The 26,996-nt window shown below is 41.2% G+C and overlaps 1 protein-coding gene across 1 annotated transcript in view; it reads right to left on the bottom strand.

Moving 5' to 3' along the window:
- LOC139723618 (uncharacterized) overlaps positions 1 to 26,005 on the bottom strand; it is a 54,977-nt gene extending 28,972 nt beyond the window's left edge. The window contains exons 1-2 of the mRNA XM_071634847.1: positions 21,898 to 26,005; positions 9,589 to 9,671 (exon numbers count right to left, since the gene is read on the bottom strand). Coding sequence (XP_071490948.1) covers positions 9,589 to 9,671; positions 21,898 to 26,005 — 4,191 coding nt within the window. The remainder of the gene's footprint in view (positions 1 to 9,588; positions 9,672 to 21,897) is intronic.
- Positions 26,006 to 26,996: the final 991 nt, after the last annotated feature.

Raw genomic sequence — 26,996 nt, 5'->3', positions numbered from 1 at the left:
CTCCAAGGCTTCAACCCCCTCCCTCTCCCCCTTCTGCTGCTGGATATGTCTCAATTGAACATGAAAATCTTAGCTCTATCTTTTTCGATTTGACGGAAGGAGATAAAAAACACATCTCATGTACGCTGATTCAACACCTCTCTCCTTTCTCCTTCGTCGGGAAGGGGGGATCATTCAAAGAAATACGATCATAACAATTATCACCATAAAGACGTTATCTGCCAAGTTTGGTGAAAATCGCTTGTGAGGTTTACAAAAGTATTGAAGCAGCGGTAATGGTTCATCAGCAATTTTGTTAGACATCGAGTTCTTCTAATACCGTCGGTAGGTCATACCATTGAAGCGCATGAAGGGTTTGTTCGCAAAAACCGATAAGTCCATATTTGCCAAATGGAGATATATTTGCGATTAAAGGTCAAGAAAAATAAAGAGAATAATAAGAGAAGTTTTGCTTCTTTTGACCATAACTTCAAAAATGTACCTTTATTTATGTAGTGACCTATATATCATTTAAAAGGTATTATTTTGTACTTTATGACAGAGACCGTACAAAATCTTCAAAAATGGACTTATCGGTTTTTGCGAACAAACTGTTCACATGATTTTAACATTCCGCGACAGCATTTTTACATTCCCCGTCGATATTGAAAGTTTTTTTTTTTTTAAACATTTCCAGGCGTTGTTACAAATCCCGGCGCTTTTTGAAAATCCCCGTTCAACTACGCTTCTGCTAAAGGGGTCCCGCGCATATTTCCTTCCCCTAAGAGACGTGTGTCAAAAAAAAAAAAATATATATATATATATATATATATATATAATCTCTGTATTTGAAATCGCAGGGAGAAATGAGGTTTTTTATCTACACTTATCTGAAAATAAAAGTGAGATGTACCCTTTCTTCAATCAAATTTCTAAGGGGGTTCTTCATGTCTAACTCTGTCCAAGGGTTCGCAAAGCAAGATTACGAGTCCTCCCCCCCCCCCCAAAAAAAAAAAAAATAAATAAATAAATAAATAAAAAAGAATAAATAAATAAATAAAAATACATAAATAAATAAAGAAATAGATTAAAGAAATAGTAATAAATATTATTATAGTCTTTTTGGCCAAAATGCATTTATGACTTTTGTTATGTTTATGTTGTCTTCCCATATCTAGTATCTTTGGTTCAATTTCGTGAAGCGCTCAGGGATATTCCATTATATTTACAGGAGTGAGCCCTGTACTAGGTTGACAGTCTTGGAATTAGAGAGACCTAAGAAAAACAAATGAATGATTCTAATGGAAATTAAGCAATGACATGAACCTTTCACATGCCGCTCGCATGCAATTCCTTAACGAATTCCTTTGATCATGCCCGAAGCCATCCTGTTATTCATATTTTGTACTTCAATTCTACACGTATTGTCTCTGGAAATATGTAGAACCAATACTGTACGCAATATTTGCTTCAGGACGTTATAGTTTCAAACCGAAACGCATAGAATGATCAGAACAGTTAAGTTTGCTGATATTTAGAGGGAAGACTCAACTGTGATTGGAATGAGTAACACACTCCAAGTTGTCAGAAGTGTGACAAACCACATTTTTAGCACAACGCCCTCTCGTGGCGTCGTTTGTGACTAGCACAGTATTACGTTACGTTTTCAAACCTTGTAGGGAGCGCAAAGCAGATACTATCAAAAGGTTGTTACCTGACTCGTGGAGCTGATTTTATCTCCCTAAGTTCACAAAATAAGTACAGCTTCAAACGAAAAACAAAACTAAGTCATTATAGTTTCCACGTCATCTTGCTTTGTTTTAGTAAGCTATGATTTTATATGTTTTTAGAGTTCTATAATTCGATTTAGATTGTTAGGTATGTTTGTTATCTTTATTCCTATCAACGCATGCAGTGCACACTGCCAGCGACGCTTTAAGATGATATAGAAGCGCACACTTTTGTCATCTTGTGTTTGTGTGTTTGTGTGTATGTGTGTTTGTTTTCCTTTCTTTTGTCTTGTTTTGTTTTTCTTTTCTTTTCTTTTTCCTTTTTTTTTTCTTTTTCGGGGGGGGGGGGAGTTTAATCAGTGAATTATGTAGGCCTATACAAAAGCACCCGTAACCACTTGTGAAATCATGGCATGTTGAAAACGCTACAAAACCATGGGTTGTGGGTTGCAAGAGGATGGACAAGAGTAACATTATTGTCTCTCATAACAATTTATTTCAATTCTAGATATCTTTCTATCTGTTTAAGTCTGTCAGTACTTTAAAAACTTGCAATCTCCAAATATCATAACGAGAATATTATTTTCATTATTCTCGTTTCAAAAGCAAATTCGATCATGAATAAATATGCTAAATAATATGTAATAAATATGCAATGTTAGCAGATAATTTCACGTCAACACCAATTCAACTAAAATTCGATTTCGTCTGACGCGGCAGTACACAATCTCAGATCGCCTTCAGCAAGGCATGTACGGACACGAAGTAGGTTTTTATAGCATCTGTTCACCACTTATTTCCTTTAATATCTCACTATGATTTGCAACGCGGTTCTCGTCTACATAAATCGTAGGCAGGAGCCATAAGTTTCATATACGAAAGGGCGAAAGGTATTTGATTGCTGATACAAGAGGTATATTCAAAAAGAAATAACAAAAACAAAATAAATATACATGGAGTGGATGTGATGAATACAGACACTTGTAGTGAAACATTACACACCATTTCATAAAAACACCATGTCTCGAGGAGGTCATAATATTCTGTAGCATGTATGGTATCTTGTGAAATGACTCGACTCTCTATTCAGCTCACAAGCCGTCTACTGTCTGACGTTTATGGATCGCTGAAGTACATGTCATGTATAGGGCTATGATAATAGGGACTGCAGCCAAGAGATGGTGATGGAGGAGGCTGCAGCGAAGCGATTGAATGAGTCCAAAGGGCCGGGGTAAAATAATCAAAAGGGCAGCAACCAGTTAGTGAATGAAAGGGGCCACAACCAAAGCCACCGAAGGGCCGCGGGAAGAGTGAAATGGGAGAAAGAATACAAAACAAACCATGTTTCTAAAGATCGCCAAACTGCGCATATACAAATCGGCATACAAAGAAGGTGCTACACGTACAATAGATCTGAGACATAGAAGTCTCTCCAGAGTGCCCTAAACCTTTTTTTTTTTTTTTTTTTTTTTTGTCCCGAGAAGATTAACTCTTCCGCGATGGGTACCGTGAATCGATCATTACCCATTGTCTTTCCCGGCCAACACGTACATATCATAGCTGTGATAGCTCACGCAACGGATGCTCATACTGCGCGAGTGGACAGTGATTTGTCTCACTTTCCGTATGCAAATTAAGAAGAGCAAGAAGACGTGATGAAATTGTCAAGGATGATGAAATTCTTTTTCACCCAAAATGCTACCTCAAACTAAAATCGTGTACAGTTTTTGTTTTGTTTTTAATATAGTTTATCTGCTTCAATTATTTCTTATATTTTACCATTAGATTTATTACATTATTTTGCTTAATTCGCCCTAGAGATGAGGTTTTACTGCACTTGGAGTGATCACATAGCTCCTGGTCTTTCTACCTATCTCTATCTTTCTGACTGTTATCTGACATTCTTTTATATCCATTTTGTTAATCTGTTTACCAGTCATCTATCACAGTGGCGAATCGGGTTGGAGGGGGTGGGGGAATGCAGCGGGCGCGTGCCCCACTTTTTTTTTTTTTTTTTGCTTAAAGGGGGAGTCTTTTAATTCGGACATTGGGGCTATATAGAAGGTATTTGAGCTCACTAACACGATTCTGGCGTTTTTATCCACCAAAAAATTGCTCAGTAACAATAAATCGCTCAAAATGTTCACTGATTTGGGAACGCCCCCCAAAACTGGCAGCTGATTGGCTTATGCGATTTGACGTATCAGGGGGTAGACCCCGCGAAGCCACCGAGTTCGTCTAATGCGTTGGCAATGTAAAATGAGTGAAACTTTATCTATTTTGAAATCAAGATTTAACCAGTTCTGACAATCTTTGCGTCCCAAAAGTGATTTGCATATGTTGTTCAGACATTTTAGTAGAGGCCCAGTGCCGCCACTGACATTTTTTTGAACACTTTACCTATGATAATTGCCTTTTTGGATCCGGTTTACGTTTGGAAAAAATTAGATATTTTCTGCGAGAGAAAAAGACAAGTAGACGTGCAGACAGCCGCTTTACTGCTGACCGTACATTGTGACTCTGAGTGTGTGCGTGGATGATAACAACAAATTTCAACTGGAGACTGGATGGCACTCTAATTTTTACGATAACAGCGTACCTTGCTAGCTAGCTCCGCGGATCGCGTTGCATTAGATACACGGTAAACAAGCTGGTAGCAGTACGTGGTCAACAAGACAGTGTTCTCAATATGGATTCAGACCTGGATTCCCCTTTCTGGCTGCTACCCCCACCGAGATGATGAAGGCGAAGGTAAAGCAGCCCTTCGCCAGCTCCAGCTCCAGCCCCACGCAACCCTAAATCTAATATGTATTGAGTTCACCCCCGCCCGTAGCCGTACCGTTCTGGAGTATATCATGATATGAACCCGACTCTTCACCTCCCGCCCCCGGGGCAGCGGGCCGTGAGGATGCTGCTCGAGGAACAGGGTGATGGCAGCGAGCCCGCGACGAGGTTGGGACTTGGGAGATAATAATTGGTAACTATCATTAGTATCAAGTACGCTGAGAGTCTAGATAGTTCACTCTAACGTTAGGCCTAACGTTAATTTTTACAGAATGCAGGTCGATTGGGGTCGGACAAACCAAAACAGAATTTTGTTTACAATACAACATGAACGTGAAACTGGAATGGAAGAGGGACATCGGTAAACGACGGTATGAATTGAAAGGCTATGCACTGAGCTGGCGAGGCAGATGTCATACAAGCTCTCATATCTCTCGATCTCATTCATAATGTCACAAGGACAAACTTGATTTTTCAGATCCCGATTTTTTTTTCGCATTTAACAGTATTTTACTTGAGTCCTAGTATACTAACTTTTGATGTAATTCATAGTACCATTGTACCTGTATACGCATGTACCCGGTATATAAGGAGGTCATTTTTCTGGCCCCAAGGACCTTCCTATAATGAGGTAATCGACTGGTAAATTCCAGCCAAGTTTGCTTCCACTAGGCCCTCTACTACAGTTTCACATGTAAATTGCCGAGCACGAGACAAGTTATGAAAGGATAAGTGAAAAACTGCTGTTTGCAATAAGGTACAAGTGTTTGCCATACCATAACTGCAATTTCAATTACCGTTTGTGGCTGGGCTCAGCAGTGGTCTGAAGAGTCTGGTATCAGTGGTAACCTCTCTGGCAGTAGGGGTTCCTATAGGCCTAGTAATGAACGATATTTTGTTCACACTTGGCTAGAACTCAAACAATAATTTCACTAATGACTAACATAGTCTCAATCTCATTGTGTGACAGTGCAGTACTACTTCAAAACACCAACTAATATACACAAAGAAGGAAATAGGAATGTGTTGTACGTTATGTTTCCTTTTTTTTTCTTTTTTCTTCGTTTTCAGGTGCCTGTGTCACAGCTGTGTTCCCACATGACCACTGCCAGGGAATCCATTTGCTGCAAAGAGACAGAGCACATAATGGACAAGATTGAGAATTACGGTACAACGAAAGACATTTCGATGCTCCAATACGCTGCATTACAGCACATCCAGGTTTCTCAACTCTGGGCCTCGATGAATGGGTGAAAGAAACTGGAAACTACCAGGACACCCAACAGTAGGCCTATGGAGAAGGTGCTTGAACAAATGCTGCAGATAACAAGTGAGTTTGTTAGGCTCATTTAATTCCCTATTTTATTTTCCAAATGTTGCAATGAAAATTAGGCTTTTTTCATATCCCTGATAATTTCCTAATGAATTTTATGGTGTCATTATACGATTCTACCAAAAGTAATGATTACCTGGTACCACACCCCATGAAAGATCCATTCACATTGTGTAATTTTATTCCTGTTCTCACGATTTCTAGAGTGACACTTATGTAATATATCATCAAATTTTAGTCCCTTTGCATTCCATTGCATTCGCTTTCATTTCATTTTTGTTTCAATTTCAGGCAGTCAATACATGTTTTTATACATGTATTTTATCCTGCCATTATACAGTTGCCCCCAAAATAATGACTACCATACCCCATGGGTCCCATTTACATTGTCTAATTTAAATCCTATTCTCAAGATAAGTTCCTAGATGAACACATGATGTCATATAATAGGATTATCAAATTTTACTCCTTTTGCATTCCATTTTGTTTTACTTTTGTTTCAATATCAGGCGATCAAGACATGTTGCATACCGACAACTGGTGAGATGATGCTGGAAATTTCTGGGCCAAAATGTGAGAGTCCTACTGCCATCTTCTGCTGTTAGAAAAATCTGATAAACTCATCCATCAGAAATAGTGACAGTCTTTCATTTTGCATAGGTTGTAATAAGACTGTATATGCAGCACTGATATTGGGTGTAGAATGTGACAACTTGTCACATTGCGATCTGCTTAACGGGAATGTGGTCACAGTGTAGAAATGCATCAGATAAGTTTGTACATTGCGAAATGTCACATGTATACTTTGTCAGACACCTTGTTCATTACCGGTATGTTGGGTATACTGATGATATGCAGCGTCCAACACCAACTCATCAAGGCACACAGCTGAGAAACATGCTGTTGGACTTCAGCCTCTCTGTACAAATGATCATGTATTACAGTACATTGTATTTTATTGTAATTTATTGATGCATGTTCAGTGGAACCTCAATATTATAAGCAGTGATATGACAAACTGTAGTTATAACAAGATCTTGATGTATACAGGAGTGATATCTCTGGGCCCTGTTTCATAAAGCTGTTCGTAAAGTTACGAACAACTTACGAGCGACTGGTGATCAATTCTGATGTGCTATACTTCTCAGAATTTCCATAATTCAGCATAAGAACTGATCACCAGTCGCTCGTAAGTTGGTCGTAACTTTACGAACAGCTTTATGAAACACCCCCCTGGTCCCATAATGTACCTCATTATAACAAGATTCGACTGTATGTCAAATGCACTCTTGTCTCATTTCTTACTCTTACTATGCTCCCCCTCTCTCTTTTGTAATGTAGACCTACTGCATGTTTTAGCAATTGGAAAATGACACTTTCACAACCATACAACTGAAGGTAATTTTGATTGTGTAAAATTGACATGTTGAACAGCTATGTTGTCAATCATGGTCACAAAAAATAAATAACGATCTAATACAATTAAGATGCTGTGGCCTTTCCGGCAATAGCTTCACAGCCTCTATTTAGAGAACAGGACCAAGTCTAGTTATGAACTCATTGAACTGGAATGTAGCTGGCTCATATAGTAGTATTCTGTCATGAACCAGTATTCATTTGTCAAACATTCCTTCCAGCTGATTACACCAATTATATTTTGTAAGCAAATGGAAAAAAAAAGTGTGTTGTGTTTTCTATATGTAGTTGTAGCGGTTGTAGTAATACAGTACATGCAGTGTAAATTCATCCTTATTAACAAAAAAAGATTAGCTTCATACAGACACATGAAAATGCACAAACATACACATATACACACACCATCAGTACACTCATGCATATCAGATACAAACATGCACAAACACACACCAGCATCAGACACACATAGGACGAATATATCATTGATATATTTGCCCTATGTTTGTCTGATGTTCCCCCTCATGGAATGGATAGAAATATTCCCCTCATAGATATATGTACAGGTAAGATTTGTATGGCATTGTACATCTGTATGCGATTTGCATGTTGGTGGGAGTGTTCAAGTGATGCCTGTTTGAAGGTGTTTGTGGGTATGTGTGTAGTATGGCAAAGGGTGTATGTGTGTGTTGATGTGTGTACATAGATACTAGACCAAAGAAAATTAGTAAAAGGGAGTGAGGAAAAGATGGGGGAGGGGTAGTGTACAGTACTTACAGGAGTGAGATTGTAAAACCCTACCAGTGTGTTATCTCCATATCCTAATGTTGGAACAAAATGGGATTTATTCCACTGGATCAATGGCAGCTGGTCAGTCAAGCATGCATGAGTGACATCCACATTTGACATCAAATCAGTCCAGAAGGGTTATCTTTTCCACATACATACTGTATATTTCATATCAATATTATGAGACATTCTCATGTGACATTGAATCAAAAGCTTTGTGATTTCTTCTTCACTATACAGAAATCTCTACAGAACTCAAATTTAGGATAACAATAATATATGTATTGCAAGTGTACATATACAAAACAATACAGGTGAGTGATGTTATTCAATCTTTCACACATTTAAAAATGTGTACAAATGTGTGAATGTATGTGAGCATATGTGCATGTGGGTGTTTGCTTGTGTGCACATTTTCAGAAGTACCTATCTGCATGAATAATTATGAATGTCTAAGTCTGAGTGACCTAGCAACTGTTCTTTCATAAGACCCCTGACACCATATTCATTAAAAAAAAAAAAAACAATGCTTAACTTTTAATGCTTGACTTCAATGATTATGTATGGAGAACTATAATACAAATCAACAGAAAAATTCCCCAACTAGAGTTAGCATCGCATTATGAATTCGGATTCTCCCTGTGGATGCATTCCAGGTCTCGGAACTTGAGTAACTGGGCCTCAGATGAAGATTATGTAAAATGCTAATGCTTAGAACACATCTTGTTCTCCTTTTTCATAAATCTGTGAATCAAATACCAAGAGTAAATTATTGCATTTCTTCTCAAAACTACATGTATATACAATTTTTTTCAATCCCTTTTGAGTGTGTTGTGTTCTATAATGCATGCACATCTTATTCTAAATTATCTTGTAAAAAATATCAATATTTGATAAGAGTGACGAGCTCTAATCTATAACAGCAAACATGCAATGATAAAATCATAGTAAGGGACAGCATTCATGTAGAAATCTTCTAAACTTACCATTTTAATACAACCCTGAATATCTCTACAGAATAGTGTTAAGAATGCAAGCTCATCTGTCCATAAATATGGTCATTTATGCTTTAAACATCAACAAAAGAATACACAGTTTTCCTTATGTATCCACATGACTCCTGTATTGTACATGAATTACGATTTTGCTATTAAAAGGACAATATTCAATTGCAAAAAAATGGTCTTTGAAAAACTATATCAAGTTGGCATCATATTGTTTGTGATGAAATGCTACATACATGTTATACAGACGGAACACAACAGTAACCAAGGTGATCTTATCTTGTCTTTAGATGATCACTCATGAATAGAGCGCATAAGAATGCTGGGTATGTATAACAAAATTTTGAGTGTTTGTATCCAACATCTGACAGAAGAACAGATGAAAAAATCATTCTACAACAATTTAAAAAAATTTGCAAAGTATCATATTGTACACAATATGAACTTCAATCTCAATTGCAAGGATTCCTGAAACCATCACATCATTTGTCAGGTGCAAATTGTCTCCTGTGATAGTCAATAACTTCCTCCCTTGGATGACACACGATGCACTCACAAGGGGAGGCGTTGAAGGCTGGCAGGATGCAGGAGCTTTGTCATCGTACTCCACAACAGCAGAAAGGACATCATCAACATGTGCTGTAGAAAATTCAACAGAAAGAAACAAAGGGACACACAAAATGGATGGAATTAAGATGTTTGCATTGGTTTTTAGCAACAAAGTCCTTGAGGTGTCATGAACAGAAACCACCACTTTGGTAATGACATAAAAAAATCTTTGCAAATTCATATCAAAATTGGGGTTTACCCTCCTCAATGCAAAGACTTGATTTGAGAATGCCAAAGTAGCCATTGGTCATGGAATGTGGAGTGTTGGTCTTCGGGAATGGAAAACTGACTGCCTCCCTTCTATGACTTCTGATTAGTGGAACAGGCATAAGACCTGCCCCTCCACCCCCACCCCCCCCCCCCAAAAAAAAAAGAGAAAATGTATATCTAGACCTTTTAACATTGATCATTTTATGTGTACTCAGTGGTCAAGAAAGCCATGCTTCTACAGAGACAAACAAATAATAAAATGTGTAGTTGACAAATTGTGCCATTCTAATATTTTTCTCTTCATTGTAATTGGTCTTGTAACATGAATTCATTTTCTTCCAATATTACATAAAATATCTACGCCGTTCTTCACGAACATTCACACTAGAAGAGCCAGGCTTGTATTTCGGCTTCACAATCTGGTAGAGCAGATCACCTGTTGCACCTCGAGCCTGCCTCCTGTCTGGATGTGTGTTGTACACTGTTTTTAATGCAATGCTGCCAGCTGAACCCTGTAATTAGTAATAGCATAGAGAGGATTGAATAAAAAAAATGTCTATGTAGGCCTGTAAGAACATTGTTAACTAGATGCATGTAGGAACTCTTAGGAGAAACAAATACTGTTAATCACAAATAATAACTGCCATTAGTACTTCCCCACATTCAACATTGTAACCAGGGCAAGTGAAATTGTAATGACGACAACTGAAAATAAACGACTGCAGAAAGTTCCTTGTCTGATTGGAAAGTGACTTTTTTTTGTACATGTAAACTATGAAATCACATTCATTACATTAGTCAACTAATATACGGGAAACATTTTGGGGCAAGAAAAAAAATGGATATTGAACATTTCACTTGCCCAATGAAAAATGGGCAAGTGAAGACAAACAATAATGCCCAGTCCTGGATCAATTCAATCTAATAATTTGTTTTGGAACATACCATCCAACCATTCGATTACTACAACTCTTTAGACTAGAGCTTTATTGGGGATCGAAGCAAGGCAGTCCCACATGAAACGCTAGACAGAGCTTATCAACCTATCGAAACCGTGAAACTGTTAGTAAATAGTGATACTAGTAGAATATTAGCAATAGGCCGAGGCCATAACCAGACGCCGTGCGAACCCCGTCCCGATTTATACAGCAACTGGGCTGTGTATAGATCTAGTTACGATACTCATAGTACGATAGCTAGAGAGTCGTCTAGACAACAGAACATACCCGACTCTATAGAGTCGTCTAGACGCTATACAGAACATACCCGCTTTCTCTCCAGCTTCAGAACTGCTGATCCGCTTTGTTTTTCAGCTCTCTGACGATGAGATTGGCTTCCAGTTCCCAGCTTGATGACAGGGATAGCTATGGGCTGCAGGATCCTCTTTTTGGGCGCAAATCCTAGCCGAGTATACAGCCTCTCCTCTACTAGTTTACATGTACTTGGCTCCACTCCTCCATGAAGCGATCACTGCATACGAGGCTGTACAACCTGACGACTAACGTTAGAAGAACCATTCATGGCATGCATCCCACTGCACTGCACTGCTGGGCTTGCTTCAGCAAATGAAATGAGTCTCAAAACCCAATTCTTTCGAATGGCATCTTTAGGGAAGTTGTGCAGACTTACACCCATCTTTTGTGTCTTTGCTGCGGTGATGACACACCTCCACGGCATTTTCTTGAAATATTTTATCTAACTTTCCTACAAATACACAAGACTCACTGCACTGTAAAGTACGGTATACGGCGAGACAGTCGGCACTACATTACCCCCTGCTACGTCAAAGTGTCACCTGACAAGGCACGTGACCGGTCCTTGCTTTTTCTGGGGGCGTTCCCGACTACCCGAAAAATGAGCGATTTCGGCGATTTCAACTGAGTTTTTTTAAGTTCACAGATCTCGTTGAAGAAAAGCATATGCGATTTCTAATAGTATTGACACAGTATTTTCATATGATCATGCATTATAAAGTTAAAAGACTGCCCCTTTAAACAAAAGAAATACTAAGAAAAAAAAATGGAGGGGGCGTGCGCCCCCTTTAATTTTGTAAAGGCGCCCCCTCTTTAATGAATAATCCTGGATCCGCCCCTGTATAAGCCTCAATTTATCTTTTTTTTTTTTTGATAAATGAATCTCGATGATGTATCTCAAGAATAGTTCAGCTTAATTTCGCAGATGCTTTTAGGTGGAATTATTGTCAAACTGATAACGTCAATTAGAAGTTGTTATCGTGAATTTTGCATGTATAAGGTTTCTTGATTCTGCCCACATAAAGCAGTGTCACTCTATGCAATGCGTTCTTCCAGCACATCTTTTCAGCAATTGTACTGCACTTTAATGATACTTTGAAGTTCAATATGTTTTTAAATTGAAAATTCCTGTTCAGGTATCCTTAGCCTCATTCGATAGTCATGTCCTTTCTGATTCAGGACCTGTAATAGGAGAACACCTCACTGCCATGCGGTTACCACCAAGATGTAACTCGACGATTTATCGGAAATGAAAACACCCCGCCTCCTTTTCCCCCTCCCCCTTCCCGGAAAGAAAAAAGAAAGACTCCGAAAATATTTGTGATGATATTCATGTTTATATATGTAAACGATTGCAACCTCATCATGGAAACACTACAAGATGAGAGAAGAAAAGGTATCTACTATGTATATCTACCTAGCCCCGTCATTATGTACTTTGAGAAAGGATATTCAGGATCACTGAGTGTTTGTTGTTGCGTGGTTTGTTTAAAAGTGGCAGCATTGCAGTTATAGATTAAAGCAGTATCTCTATTACATTAAGCATTACACTTTTTCAGCTTTTCCTTTTGAATTGCTGGGCAGCGTTGTATATTTCACGCACTGTTTAAAGCTGCAATAGTCCTTATTTATCTAAGGAGGTCATGTTTGTGGTGATGATGATGGTGATGACGAAGGGAAATATATAGTAAAGAAGTCGTGAGGAGTGACATAATGCTGTTAGGCCTATACTTGCTCGCGCCATCATCCAATGGCAGCGTACATGATGTGGTTGTAAATTGGATAAAAGTGGAAAGTAGAATGTATGTTACACTATATCTAGAAGTTTGCAGAGTCATAATGATAAGATGTTGTACATCCCGTTTTACCAAAAATCCATCGAATTTCTTATATGATGGAATTATTCATATTATATATACCAAAGCCAGCGTTGAAGGTGGTCTCGACGCTTTCAAGAGATAGGCACGGTAGCTATTTGCTAGTCGGGTTTCCACACCCTCTGCCACCTGGACTTCGCGGCGACGAATTCACAGCCTTTGCTGAAGGCAAATCAACCTAAACCTAGTCCAGTTTTCGACGTTGAAGGCGTCACTTTAGAGCGAAAGCGTACGAGCAGAGGGTCTGGAATCCAGACAATCCGGCTGTCGCGTATTGTTCTGGACAGAGACAAAAGGTACTTAATGATATACTGTAATGGCGTTCACATTGTCCCCCGCGCCGCGGGGAAAGTCCCGAGCTGTGGGACTTTCTCCTCCAAAACCATAATGTGAACGCTCGCTGGGACTTGTCCCCTCGTCCCCGCGAATCAAGTCGGGTACGGGGACAAGATTTGGAGGGGAGAGTGACCTTGGGGCGTCACTCCCCTAATTAGCGAACTTCCCTCCACCTTCACGAAGGGGAGATGCGTAATATATGAATGTTTATGAAATGAACTTATGAATATATGCATCGGTAGTGTGTTGGTGAATATTGCTGCACTGTAGTTGTGCAGTGCAGTTTTGCTGGATGAGGATTGCATGAGTACTATAACGGTCCATGGTGACTTACACATTGTGTCCAGCTGCCACGATAAATGGTAATGCACAGGGTGAGTATCCAAACAGCGATCAAGAGTGTATCCATAGGCACAAAGTTTTCATTCTCGGTGTATATTGTACACAAGGGTATGCAGAATGCGAGTGTCCATCATGTACATAGATCATGGCATAAAGGAGAGAACAAGTTCACACGGCGATAGCCTACATGAGAATGGTGAGGCGATCAGAGTTTCACTTTACCTCGCTGTGCACAATGTATAGGGAGAACAAGCCCGGTTCAAGGCAGGAAACCAAGAAACAGTATTCCAGTAGCCAAGGTGGGAGAAGTTCTTTGTGAGAGTTTAAAACAAAGAGTCCAAGACAGGAAGGTATAGGTATAATCAAGACCAGGGGGAATACAATGTAGGTATACAGGGCCAAGGGACGCATGATTTAAGCAACTGTAGAGACTGAGGATGCAGGGGGGAGATGGGAAAACAATGGGAGTATGGTAGAACTATGCTGTACAAAGAGGACGAGGCCAAGTTTACTGGATGAATGGGGGACAAAAGCAGGGTGTATAGATGGGGGAGGTTGGCAGGAAGACTGGTTAAAGAGAGGGAGACAATGAAGAAGTGGGTGAAGGGGACAAAGGGCTATGGTCAATTCCAATGACCAGTGGGGAGAGGGGTGTGAAAATGAGGATGTTACCTGATTGGTAGGAAGTATCACCAAGAGCTGACCAATGGGAGTGAAGAAAGGTCTACTCCAACATTGTAGTCGTTACAAAATGCCACGATGTGATTGGTCAAGGAAGATGACCTAGTGGTCAGGCCTCTGGGATCTCGGTTAGTTCTGATTAGTAAATGTGAGTAAAATGTAAGGTGGGCAACACAAACTTGTGGAGAAGAGTGCGTAATACACTTGACAATAAGCTACAAACAGACTGAAACTTCTAGGCGTTCTCAGCAATCAATGAACTCCATTCTTCATTGCGTCAATGTTACATCGATGGAAAGGCATGAAAAGGGAGTCGCCGAGTTACCATGATTCGCTGAGTTACCATGATCACATGATCAATTGTAAATGCCTCGCTGCATGACGCGTTGGCTCTTAGAGATGAACTCTTCGAAGAGTTGGACCCAGAACTCCACTGATTGATACAGTTTTGTTTGACAGGGAATGCAGCATAGCGGTCAGCGGTCACTTACACGATTTTTTCAGCCATGATAAATGGAAATGCACAGCGGGTATGCGATCAGCAATCTTATTAGTGTGCTAGTATATATCCAAGAACACGCTTGCACTGTATGTTCCACACATGGGCAGAATGTAAATGTGAACCGGAACTCCACTGATTGATCTACACGAGGACAATGTCAAGGAGATACTCCCGCAGAATTTCTGCATTCACCCGAGTACAGGTATGTTACATCATTTCTTTCTTTTTGTTTAATGTTCTGTCGTTTGTTTCAATTTGTATCTGGTACATATGCCGTTGAAAGTGATTTCGCATGTAGGACTATACGTTAAAGAGGTTCACAGCGAGAGTACAAGGTTGCAATACGCAAATGGTGTGTATGCTAGATGCGACTTTTCTCTTTATAAGTATTTCTTAGCGTTGATGCTAATACGCTCTTCGATATATTTCATTTCATAGATGACCACAGCTGGAGGAAGAGGCCCCAAACTGGTCCGTGTACGACTCATATCGCAGGAGCGTGATCAATGGGTGCCGGTTCAACTCATCCAAGCGAGGAGGAACATCCAACGACAGTGCCAGCAGCAACGACACGTAGAGCTGAGGGGCCTCAAACATCCAGAGAGAGAGAGGGAGTACGTCATCCACCGCAGATAGGAAGCGGCAAGCAGAGGAACACACTCTCCTTCAACTACAAAGTCAACCGTTAATGTACAATGTAAGAAAATTGGGTAAGATCAGTCAATGACATTGTAGCAAACATAATGTCGCCATGACTGATACATCATGTGTTTTGTTTGTTTGTTTGTTTGTTTTTTAATCTGGTCTAGAGAAAGAGACCCATGATTGGCATGCTGCCTCTTGTGATTGGGTTCAACAATAGATGACGTGTTTGAGGGTGCTCGGGACAAAAAATTCGTAACAGTTTTCTTTAATACTTCTAAACTGGAGAAGCCGATCAGCATGCCTTACGTTTTGAAGGACCAGTTGAAGCTCGATTCATTCAGCATCAAATTGCAGTCAATGCTCTAATCACACAAGGAACTGTCGCTCTATGAAATTTGGACGTTTAATGTCACGCGTTTTGCCCTGCCTGAGGGGAAGAATAAAATCAAAGGGTTCTAAACCTCCACGAAAAACCTGCTGAAAATATGTAGCATCATCCAAATCAAATATCGGGTGGTGGATGAGATGTGTTGCGCGAGAGCGATAGTGAAGGGAATCGTTTGCATTAAGATGATAAAAAAAAGACACAGACTGGTAGTCCAAAAGGGAAAGTTATGAACAAAATGTACTACACGACAGATTTGAAAAGTGAAGTGAATGTCCCACATGGGAAATGCAGTCCAGAAGAGATCCAGTTTTATGATAATACTCCAAAAATGCGGAACTACCGAGAAATTGCCATTTCAAAAGAAACTTTGGAACGCAATAGGGTGTTCAATTCCTGAAGATCGAGAGCATGTCATATCCGGTATACTTTTATTAGCATAACAAACACTTCGACTTGGTAACGTTCCTCAGTGTATTTTATCGCCGGTCTGTGAGAAGTGCCTGATGAGTAGGATGTATAAAGTTTGAGCACAAAAATGTGAGAATGCTTGCAACCTTTGCCACGGTAAACACCGTTCCGCACCATCGCAAGACACAACATAGCGACACTGGGCTACGAGCAGTTAAAATTTCATGAACGATCATTGTTTTCGCACCAACAAAGAAACGCGTCTGTTGGAAATATTACAAAAATGTCCGCTTTGTAACAGAATGACGCAATTGCTGAGGACGAATACGGTTCACGAAAGTGGGCAGATTTTGTGTATAGTTTGTAATATATCCGAGGCATAGGTGTTATAAATGCAGCCCGTTGACAATACACGTAAGTAAGATAATGTCAAGTCCTAGGAGTTTAGGTGGGGAGAAAACCGCACATAGTTATTACACAGATGAGGTCAATGATGTTGGCGTTGTAGACCGAGATCGTGCCAAATGAATCTTTATTGCGCATTTTATAGCAGATCTGTGAGAATTAGTGTCTGAAGGGGCACGATGTAAAGTTTTAACACAAATGCGAGAATGTCTGCAACTTTTGCCTTGGTAAACACCGTTCCGCACCATCGCAAGACGCAACATTGCGATATTGCGATAGGAGCAGCTGAAATTTAGAGAATGATCATTGTTTTCGCACCTGCGAAGAAACGAGAGTCTGTTGGAAATATTACGAATGTCCACTTTGTAACGGAATTATTACGTAATATCAGTTTGCTGAGGAAATACAAAACGGTTCACGAGTGTGGGCAGATTTTGTGTCACTATGGTTTGTAAAAATGTTGTATATCCGGGGCATAATATGTGTTATATGCAACCCGTTGATACTACACAGAAGCACATAATATCAAGTCCGAGGAGTTTGGGTGGTGAGAAATCGGCACATAGTTATTACACAGATGAGGTCGATGATGTTGGAGTTGTAGACAGGAATCATGCCAAATGAATCTTTATTGGCATAACAAACAATTCGACTTGGATACCTCCCTCAGCGCATTTTATAGAAGATCTGTGAGCATTAGTGTCTGAAGGGGTACGATGTAAAGTTTGAGCACAAATGTGAGAATGTCTGCAACTTTTGCCTCGGTAAACACCGTTCCGCACCATCGCAAGACGCAACATTGCGATAGGACCAGCTGAAATTTAGAGAATGATCATTGTTTCGCACCTGCGAAGAAACGAGAGTCTGTTGGAAATATTACGAATGTCCACTTTGTAACAGAATTATTACGTAATATCAGTTTGCTGAGGAAATACAAAACGGTTCACGAGTGTGGGTAGATTTTGTGTATGGTTTGTAAAAAGTGTGTATGTCCAGGACATATGTATTATATGCAGCCCATTGATACTACACAGAAGTTTCCTAATATCCAGTCCGTCGAGGATGTATTTGGGGTGGGGAGAAAACCGAGCTTACATAGATGAGGTCGATGATGTTGAAGTTGTGAGCGATAAAACGGACCAGCCTCATATACAGCACAGGAAGGAAAAGAAAACGAAAATCACAAAGAAAATAGAAAAAGCTGTGCCAAAAAGAAAGGCGCTTCGAAGTTTGTACTATTTGAGTTTGACTTTGTATGCACGCAAGAGAGAGAGGAATGCACATCCTAAATTACTGCGTTGCTCAGAAAGCGTGTTCCAAATTGTTACTCGTTGCTCCTTGAAACACTGTGCAACAAACCAAAGAGAACAAAAAGTATTCAAGTTAGAAGACACTGGCAACGAATTTTGTCAGTGGTTGTTCGGCAAACAAAGAAAACCGAGGTGTACACAGTCTTCGCGCACAACTTCAAGGGTGTGATGGAGTTTGCATACAACAATATTTGTACGAGAACTGTACTAGAAGTTTGTCAAACCATGTCCCGTACCTCGGAACCCCTGCGAAGCGTATACTATTAGGATGTACAAACGCAAAATCTACTTGTTTATATCGCGAGTGTAAGCTTATGAAGTTGAGAAGATCCGGTACAGTGACTTTACATCTTTGTACCGTAGCATAGATGACAACGGTTAAGACGGATGATGAAAGCATGTTACGGCATGGAATATCACAACAATAAGGGAATTGAACTGGAACACGAGAAAATTGTTTAAACAAAAGGATTGATGTTTCAAGAAACTTTCATATTGAATTCATTTCTGGAGCGTTTTGGTATGAGGAATAATCTCCTCCCAGTGTTCAGGTCATAATGATATAGCTCTCAAGATTTGTATACAATGTTAATAGTGACAGCTTCGAATTTTCATTAGGATCGCTGTGTGGACTGTTATGTCAGTCATGTAGGTGGAGTTTGACGCCATGGATAAATTTGTACAACACACAAAGCTTGTGTTTCGATGCATTGGATGTTAGACAGTTACTTGTTCACCGATTCTTTGATATTTTCATGTCAGAAAACACTGTACTTTGTGCCATTCAGCGGTTGTAGTCCATTTATTTTTAGCTAATTGTACGCATGATGCGTTGCGTTGAACCAGGTCATAGTTGACGATGAAATGAAATGATGAGAACGAGTTCAAGATGAAAACACACTCCAGTAAGAATGATACTGGAAACTGCATTAAGTATCACAGTTGATTTTTGTTGTTGTTGTTGTTGTTGTTCAAAATTTGTTTGCAATGGTTCGTGATATAAAAAAAAAAAACAGAATCACAAATGAGAGAGAACATTTCATGCAGTCTTTGCTTACATGTCTACCTGAATCTAAGATTGTGAGCACTAAAGAAAAGAGAAACAGACAAAAGAAAGAACAGGGAGAGAGAACAGAGCAGACTAACATCACAATCATGATAGGATTTAATTAAAAAGGCTAATGAGAGAAAGAGGGAGAGAGAGACAGACAGACAGACAGAGAGAGGAGATAGCATTGGTGGGCAGTTTGAAGAAACAATATCGTTTACATCTGACATTGTTTTGCACAAATACGGTATTAACTTCTCACAGTGTTATCACAGCATTCCGTAATAGGTACACCAAGTTTTAAGTGTACACTAAAATGCGCTCATTTTGCATGTTTTGTGTGCGATTTGATGTGAACTATGGAACTTTACTTGGTGAGCTGTTGCCTCTAACTGAAAATACAAACATACGGTCCTATGCATAAAAAGTAAATGCCATTGATATAGTGCTAGCCTTTTGCTTGAATTTGCAGAAGCATAAAAAATATGCAGTTGCTTGTGAGCAAAAGCTTTTGTTATCACGAACATGCAAGCAAGGGCTTGATGCCCTCGAACAAGTGCTCTAGACCAAGGATTTACTGAAAATTAGTACGTAATAATAACCAATATTTATAACGCGCTTTTTTTCTAAACAGACGCAAAGTGCTTCAAAAATTTAAACAAAATACAAGAAATCAACAATATTTACCAAACAAAACAAAACAGAGAAAGTACAAAGCAAAGCAGACGAATAATGACGTGAAACTTGTCAGGTCATTTCAGCAATGGAATGAGGTAAGAGCTATAAAGAGGTTTTACTTTTGGAATGTAACGAGGTTTTCAACATTCATGGATGTTGGCGTACCTTTCACGCATCATTCACCTGCACACACACACCGGCAGTCGTTGAAAATCAAAGTCCCATTCCACACAAGTCGTATGTGAACCTTGGTGTCCGCTGGACTTTTATTCAGCCGAAAATGATGTGTACAGTTGGAGTGAAATGATTCTTCACTCAATGAGCTACTTGAAGATGTCGAGTTGTAACTAACTATTTTGGGGTCTTGCACCCTGGTTTTGTTCAGGCTCTCAAGCTTCATGCATATGATTATTTTACTGAGTCCGCCCCTCTTGGAAACCAAATTAAGATGTAACATTAAATATGGCACATAGATGTCCCTCCCCTTGCCGACACAATTAACCAATCATATAGATGACCATTGGTCATCTGATGAATAATTATGAAGTGGACACTCCACAAGGCACTGTCAGCAAAATAAGGACTAGTGTCAGCACAATAAAGACTAGTGTCAGCACAATAAAGACTAGTGTCAGCACCTAGGGACTAATGTCAGCACATTACCCCCTTGTCAACTTAAAGCTAGTACTCATGGGGCAGATAAAACTGTCACTCCTCATCTTGTTTTGACCAGTGTCAGACTTCCACCAGTTATACCTTTTCTTTACAACTGGTATTCCCTTGTCTCGATTCCAGGTGCCTACAGCTGACCATTAAAACAAGTGTGATCCCTCTCATCGAATTCAGGATACCTTATGTAACGTACAAAGAAGGGTCATATCAGCACTTTGAGACACTTTCTTATTCTGTACATTGTCTACCAGGAACAATTTGTTATTATATACATTGTCTCCCAAAATGAAGCTTCTCAGCAATTTCAGCATTTCTCATTTTCGAGAAAGACACTCATCAGCAGTTTGGCTTCTCTTCTACTTTGGATGGTCTGCCTGGGCCGATCTACAGCTCTATGTCCAAGCACAATAATGTGCAATGAATATGTTATTAGTCATATTCATTATAGACCCTATATTCCATTAATATGCTTCGTCACAGACATCCCCCTACCCAAGACAATGAAAAGGGGATGGAATGCTGTTGAAAGTTTTCACTTCATTAAGACCCTTTTCATATTCCAATTACAATAGCTGGATGGATACCTGAGAGTCACTGTTCTGTATGAAATGAAACAATCATCATTAAATCATGAATCAAGAAATCACATAAACATTATTACTCATGCATTTGTACATAACACCAGAAGCATAATCGATCATATTTCTTTAGTCAGTGCATATTTAGTCACATTTAATGACGACACATCTCCAGTTTTCAAAGTGTCCATGCTAGATAATTATGCATGTGTGTTCGGGTTCATCGCTGATTGTTCGAATCTCTTGACTTCTAGTTACTCAGTCTCTTGATGCACGGTTTCCTTTGGATAGCAATGTTCAACATGTCACGTCTAGGGTACAATTGTGAGCTCTCTTTCACTATTGGCAAGGCAGAGTTGACACACATAATTATTTCATTCAAAAGGTAAGTATTGCATGCTTACCGGGCCTAGTCCGGCTTTATAACATGTATAATATTTCCCGTGATTGGTTGCTTTAGGAGTTGAAATTAGCCAGTTACACGGATACCTGACTTGGCCTTTATTTCTTTTTAACTAACATACAATTAGCATATAGACATACTTACAGTTATATCTTAACTGGACATATGACTTACAAGTACTTCCTCATCCATCTTAGTCATATCATGCCATCTCAGATATATTACATTCTAGACAAACCGTCTGCATTCCCATTTTTGCTACCGCTCCTGTGCTCAAGTTTCATTGAGTGTGTCTGTAGTGCCAGACTCCATCTCATCAGTCTTGGGTTTTGATTTTTCATCGTGTGAAGCCATTTCAAAGGATTGTGATCGGTTTGTACGAGGAACTGTCGTCCAAACAAGTATGGCTGGAATTTTTGGATGCTCCACACGATTGCCATACACTCTTTCTCGATAGTGGCATACTTTTGCTCTCTTGGCAGTAACTTTCTGCTTATGTATGCCACTGGGTGATCATCACCTTCATCATCCCTTTGACTCAAAACTGCTCCAATTCCCCTTTCTGAGGCATCTACCTGTACAATGAATTCTTTGGAGAAGTCAGGGTTTTTGAGCACAGGTGAGCAAGCAAGGGACTTCTTCAGGGACTCAAATGCCTGACCACATTCGTTGTTCCACCTAACTAGTCTCGGTTCATTTTTACGAGTGAGGTCCGAGAGTGGGGCTGCCACTTTGCTATAGTTTGGAATGAACTTCCTGTAATAGCCTGTTAGGCCCAAGAAGGCTCTGACATCCGTCTTTGTTGCAGGCTGCGGGTAATTCATTACTGCCTCCACTTTAGCTGGTTCGGGTTTCACACAACCCCCTCCCAAAACAAACCCCAGATAGAGTACCTCCCTCCTGGCGACTTTACACTTACTGGGTTTTGCTGTTAGGCCTGCTGCTCTCAACCTTTCTAGCACTTCCCGGACATGGACCAGATGCTGCTCCCAAGATTCACTGTAGATGATAATGTCATCTATGTACGCAGTCGCGAACTTGCTTAATCCACGCAGCACCTGATCTACAAGCCGCTGAAAGGTGGCTGGCGCGCCCTGCATCCCAAAAGGCATCACATTGAATTGAAAGAGGCCAAAGGGTGTAATAAAGGCTGACTTTCTCTTTGCATCGTCGGTTAGGGGAACTTGCCAGTACCCTTTTGTCAGGTCGATCGTGGTCATAAATTTGGCCTTTCCTAGCTCATCTATGATGGCTTCTATATTGGGCATTGGGTATGCGTCAAATTCAGTCACTTGGTTAAGTTTGCGATAATCGACGCAAAGTCGAAGGGTGTCATCTTTCTTTCTAACAATCACAAGGGGGCTAGCATAAGGGGAATCAGAAGGGGAGATGATTCCCGCATCCAACATCTCATCTAGTTCTTTCTTTACTGTATCTTTTAACGCATGAGGGAGTCGGTACGCCCTCTGTCTGATTGGGCGGTCATTTGTAGTGATTAAGTCATGTCTCACTACATCCGTCCGTCCGGGTTTGTCACTAAGGATGTCGCTATACTCCCCCACTAGGTCAGTCACTAGTTTCGTCTGTGCATCTGAGAGGTAGTCTGGTATCTTGACCTCAGATGGGGACGCTTCACAGGTCATTGACCCGATGTCCTCGTCTAGCTCCTCACACTCTGCACTTTCAACGTCTATGTAAAATGTGCTCTCCCGCTCTCGCCACTCACGCAGCATGTTTGTATGAAGCACGCGGTGTTTCTTTCTTTTGTCCCCCATCTCAATCACATAGTTAACGTCACTCAGCTTTTGTACCACTGGATAGGGGCCCTGCCATTTAGCCATTAGCTTATTGGTGCTACATGGGAGTAGCACCAGCACTTTTTGGCCTACATTCAGGTCTTTTGCTCTGGCTTTCCTATCATACCACACTTGTTGTTTCTTCTGGGCCATGGCTAGGTTTGTCTGGGCTGCTTTCGTGATTGCGGCCAGATTTTCTCTGCTCCTTAGCACATACGTCACTATGCTCTCTTGTGAGGGAATTTCACCTGTCCAGGTCTCCCGAATGATATCTAGGGGTCCCCTTACTCTGTGCCCATACAAAAGTTCAAATGGGGAGAATCCCGTTGATTCTTGGGGAACCTCCCGGTATGCAAACAACACATAGGGGATGAGTTCATCCCAGGTCACATCCCCTTCTGTAGTGTACGGTTTCAGCATCCCCTTCAAAGTCCCATTAAATCTCTCTACCAGTCCGTTGGCTTGGGGGTGATAAGGGCTGGTCCTTAGCTGCTTGATACCCAGACTACTACACAGCTGTTTCATTAGGAGGGACATAAAGTTTGACCCCTGATCTGTCAAGAGCTCGTCTGGAATCCCTACTCGGCTGAAGATCTTTATCAGTTCGTCTGCCACCTTTTCAGCCTCTACTGAGGGGAGGGGTACTGCCTCGGGATAACGTGTTGCGTAATCACAGAGGACAAGGATGTATTTATTGCCCTTTTTGCTTCTTGGTAAGGGGCCCACAATATCCATAGCAACCTTTCTGAATGGCCTGCCGATCACTGGGACTGATACTAGTTTTGCCTTCCCTCCCCGGTACTGACTTGCACACTTTTGGCATGGACCACATGTTTTGCAAAATTCTGCTACATCCCGGAATATCCCTGGCCAGTAGAAATTTTGCATCAGCCTCTGTTGTGTTTTACCAACACCCAAATGACCTGCCGTCAGATTGTCATGTGCAATATGTAGCAGCTTTCCTCTGTACTGCTTAGGGACCACTATTTGTCTGTATCCCTCCCCTTGGGCTTGATTTGCACCAGACCATTTACGCATGAGCACCCCCTTGTCCACATAAAAGAAGCATTTCCTGTTTCCATCCTCCTCCTCTACTTTCTCCCAAATTGACTTTAGGCCTGTGTCCTCTTGCTGGGCTTGAATTAATTCTGTTACCCCAATGTCTAATTGGCTGTGCCCTCTACTTCTCGAGTCTATGGATTCTTTCTTCCCCATCTGTTCTCCTGCTTTGTGGCTACTTTCTTCCCCCTCGTGAGATTCCCCATCCATGCGAGCTTTGTCAGCATCATTTCTCTCATTCATGCTGAACAAGTCTCTCACACGAACTTGAGAGTTCTCCCTCTCTGTTCTCTCGTTTTCTACCTTTTCTTTCTCCACGCGAGCCTGGCTCCGTGTCACTACAAAGCCCTCTTCCTTTCCACTCACTACGGGCATTTTCAACTCAGGGTCCTCTTCATGGACAAGTTCATTGCCCAGTATCATGTCTACTTCAATATCATCGACCACTCCCACACGAATCCACTTCTGAATACCATAGGCATCACTCCTCAGATGTACTCTGGCCACTGGTAGCTCTTTCTTAATAAATAAACCCCTAACATGGATTGTCTCTCCTGGGATAATGAGGTCAGGGTCTACTACGTCTACTCTAGCAAGGGAATGGGTGCAGCCTGAATCACGCAATAGGCTCACCTTTCTTCCTCCTAGCATAGCCTGGCTAGTGTATGCCTCTAAGAATTTGTGGGGTCTAGATCTACAGAAGTATGCAGGGTCTTGTTTTGCACCCCTTTCCTCCTTTGGGGGAGATTTTTGAGCGCTCTGACAGTTTACTGCTATGTGCCCTAGTTTGCCACACTTATAGCACTGTATCTTCCCCCGACTGCCTTTCTGTTCTTGGTTGTGTACCGGTTTCTGGGGTATGTTTTCCCCTTTCCCGCTCCCAAAACTGGGCTTTCCTCCAGATTTAGGGAATGATCTGAGGTCCTGTCTGCCTCCTGTGTATCCCTGGGGCTTTCCCATTCCTTTTCTACTCTGCACGTATTGGTCTGCGAGCCTCGCCATGGCCTGAAGTGTTGGCGGCTCATGATCCCGGAGCCATACTCTTAAGTCATAGGGGACTTGCTTCAACATTTGCTCCATAAGGATTTGCTCCTTCAATTTGTCAATATCTGTGTCTGCTCCCGCCCCCTCTAGCCAACGCCCTAACAGGTCGGAGAGCTTCACAGAGAATTCTGTGTACGTCTCTTCTTTGTCAACTCTTAACTCTCTCAACTTGACCCGGTACGCATCTGGAGTCAGGTCATATCTACGCAGTATGGCTGCTTTCACCGCGTCGTAGTCCCTACTACTCTCTAATGACAGTCTGGCATATGCCTCTCTGGCCTTTCCTGACAACAGTGGGGCCAATTGTAGTGCCCATACATCCCTAGGCCAGTTATTCAAATGGGCCATTTTTTCAAAAGTACGCAGGAATACATCTACATCCTCCCCTTCTTTGTAAAAGGGAAGTTGCCGCCTAATACCTCCCTCCACCACGCTTGCATTTCCAGGTGCTGCGACAGGCATGTTTTCACGCTTTTCTTTTTCCAGCTCTGCTAGCCGCACTTGCATTCTCAACTTTTCTAATTCAAAGCGCATGCGCGTTTCTTCTAGAGACTCTTTGCGTGCAGCAGCATTTTGGGCCTCATCCCCATCTGTGCTAACAACAGTCGCCCCTGGCTGAGATGAAACTTGCCCTTTATTTGCCTCTTCTATGCTCTGAACCAACTGGTTCCTATTCAGTCCTTCATGTGGCAGCCCCAACTCTTCACACTTTTGCCTCAACTCTTGCATTCTTAACTGACTTAAGTTGCTTTCCCCCTCCATGCTTAATACAGTCTTAACAACAACCTGTCACAACACTTAGGATATAACAGTGATTATTTGTAGTACTGTTTACCCCCTCTGCCTTGCCGTGAAATTGACCAAGAGAAGCTCACTTACCCCCTACGATAAGACTTTTGCTCTCCCTGTCAATCGTCCCTGGCGATGTGTTGTGGTCACCCTGCTCAGCTGTCTGCTGCTCCGTGTAGTCTCGTCCCTCCTGGGTCCCAGACTCCGTCCTGACGGCACCGTCCACGTCCTCGTCTCAGCCCGTCCCTGGACCGGCGTCTGTCTGCAACCTGGTCAGCCCAATGTCGGAAGCGTTGAAGACATCACAACTGCGTTGCAGACGACTGACTTCATGCAGCTCAGCTTAGCTTTTCAAATCGTTCTCTCAATGTTGGGACTCGCCAAACTTCTGAGTCTCAAGAAACTGTTCTATAACAGCAACATCACAACCAGCATGGTTGCTACTCGGCTACTCAGGTGATATTTCTGGATCACACAGAAACAGTCTCAACTGATGGTTGCTTGCTTGCAATTTCATGGGAGTTCATCCCACCGCTGCCACCAAGTGTAACGAGGTTTTCAACATTCATGGATGTTGGCGTACCTTTCACGCATCATTCACCTGCACACACACACCGGCAGTCGTTGAAAATCAAAGTCCCATTCCACACAAGTCGTATGTGAACCTTGGTGTCCGCTGGACTTTTATTCAGCCGAAAATGATGTGTACAGTTGGAGTGAAATGATTCTTCACTCAATGAGCTACTTGAAGATGTCGAGTTGTAACTAACTATTTTGGGGTCTTGCACCCTGGTTTTGTTCAGGCTCTCAAGCTTCATGCATATGATTATTTTACTGAGTCCGCCCCTCTTGGAAACCAAATTAAGATGTAACATTAAATATGGCACATAGATGTCCCTCCCCTTGCCGACACAATTAACCAATCATATAG

The sequence above is a fragment of the Diadema antillarum genome, unplaced genomic scaffold (assembly GCF_040938485.1).
Source record: "Diadema antillarum isolate AM-2024a unplaced genomic scaffold, OU_Dant_1.0 scf00000196, whole genome shotgun sequence".
NCBI classification, from domain to species: domain Eukaryota; kingdom Metazoa; phylum Echinodermata; class Echinoidea; order Diadematoida; family Diadematidae; genus Diadema; species Diadema antillarum.
This window is presented reverse-complemented; position numbering and strand designations above follow the sequence as displayed.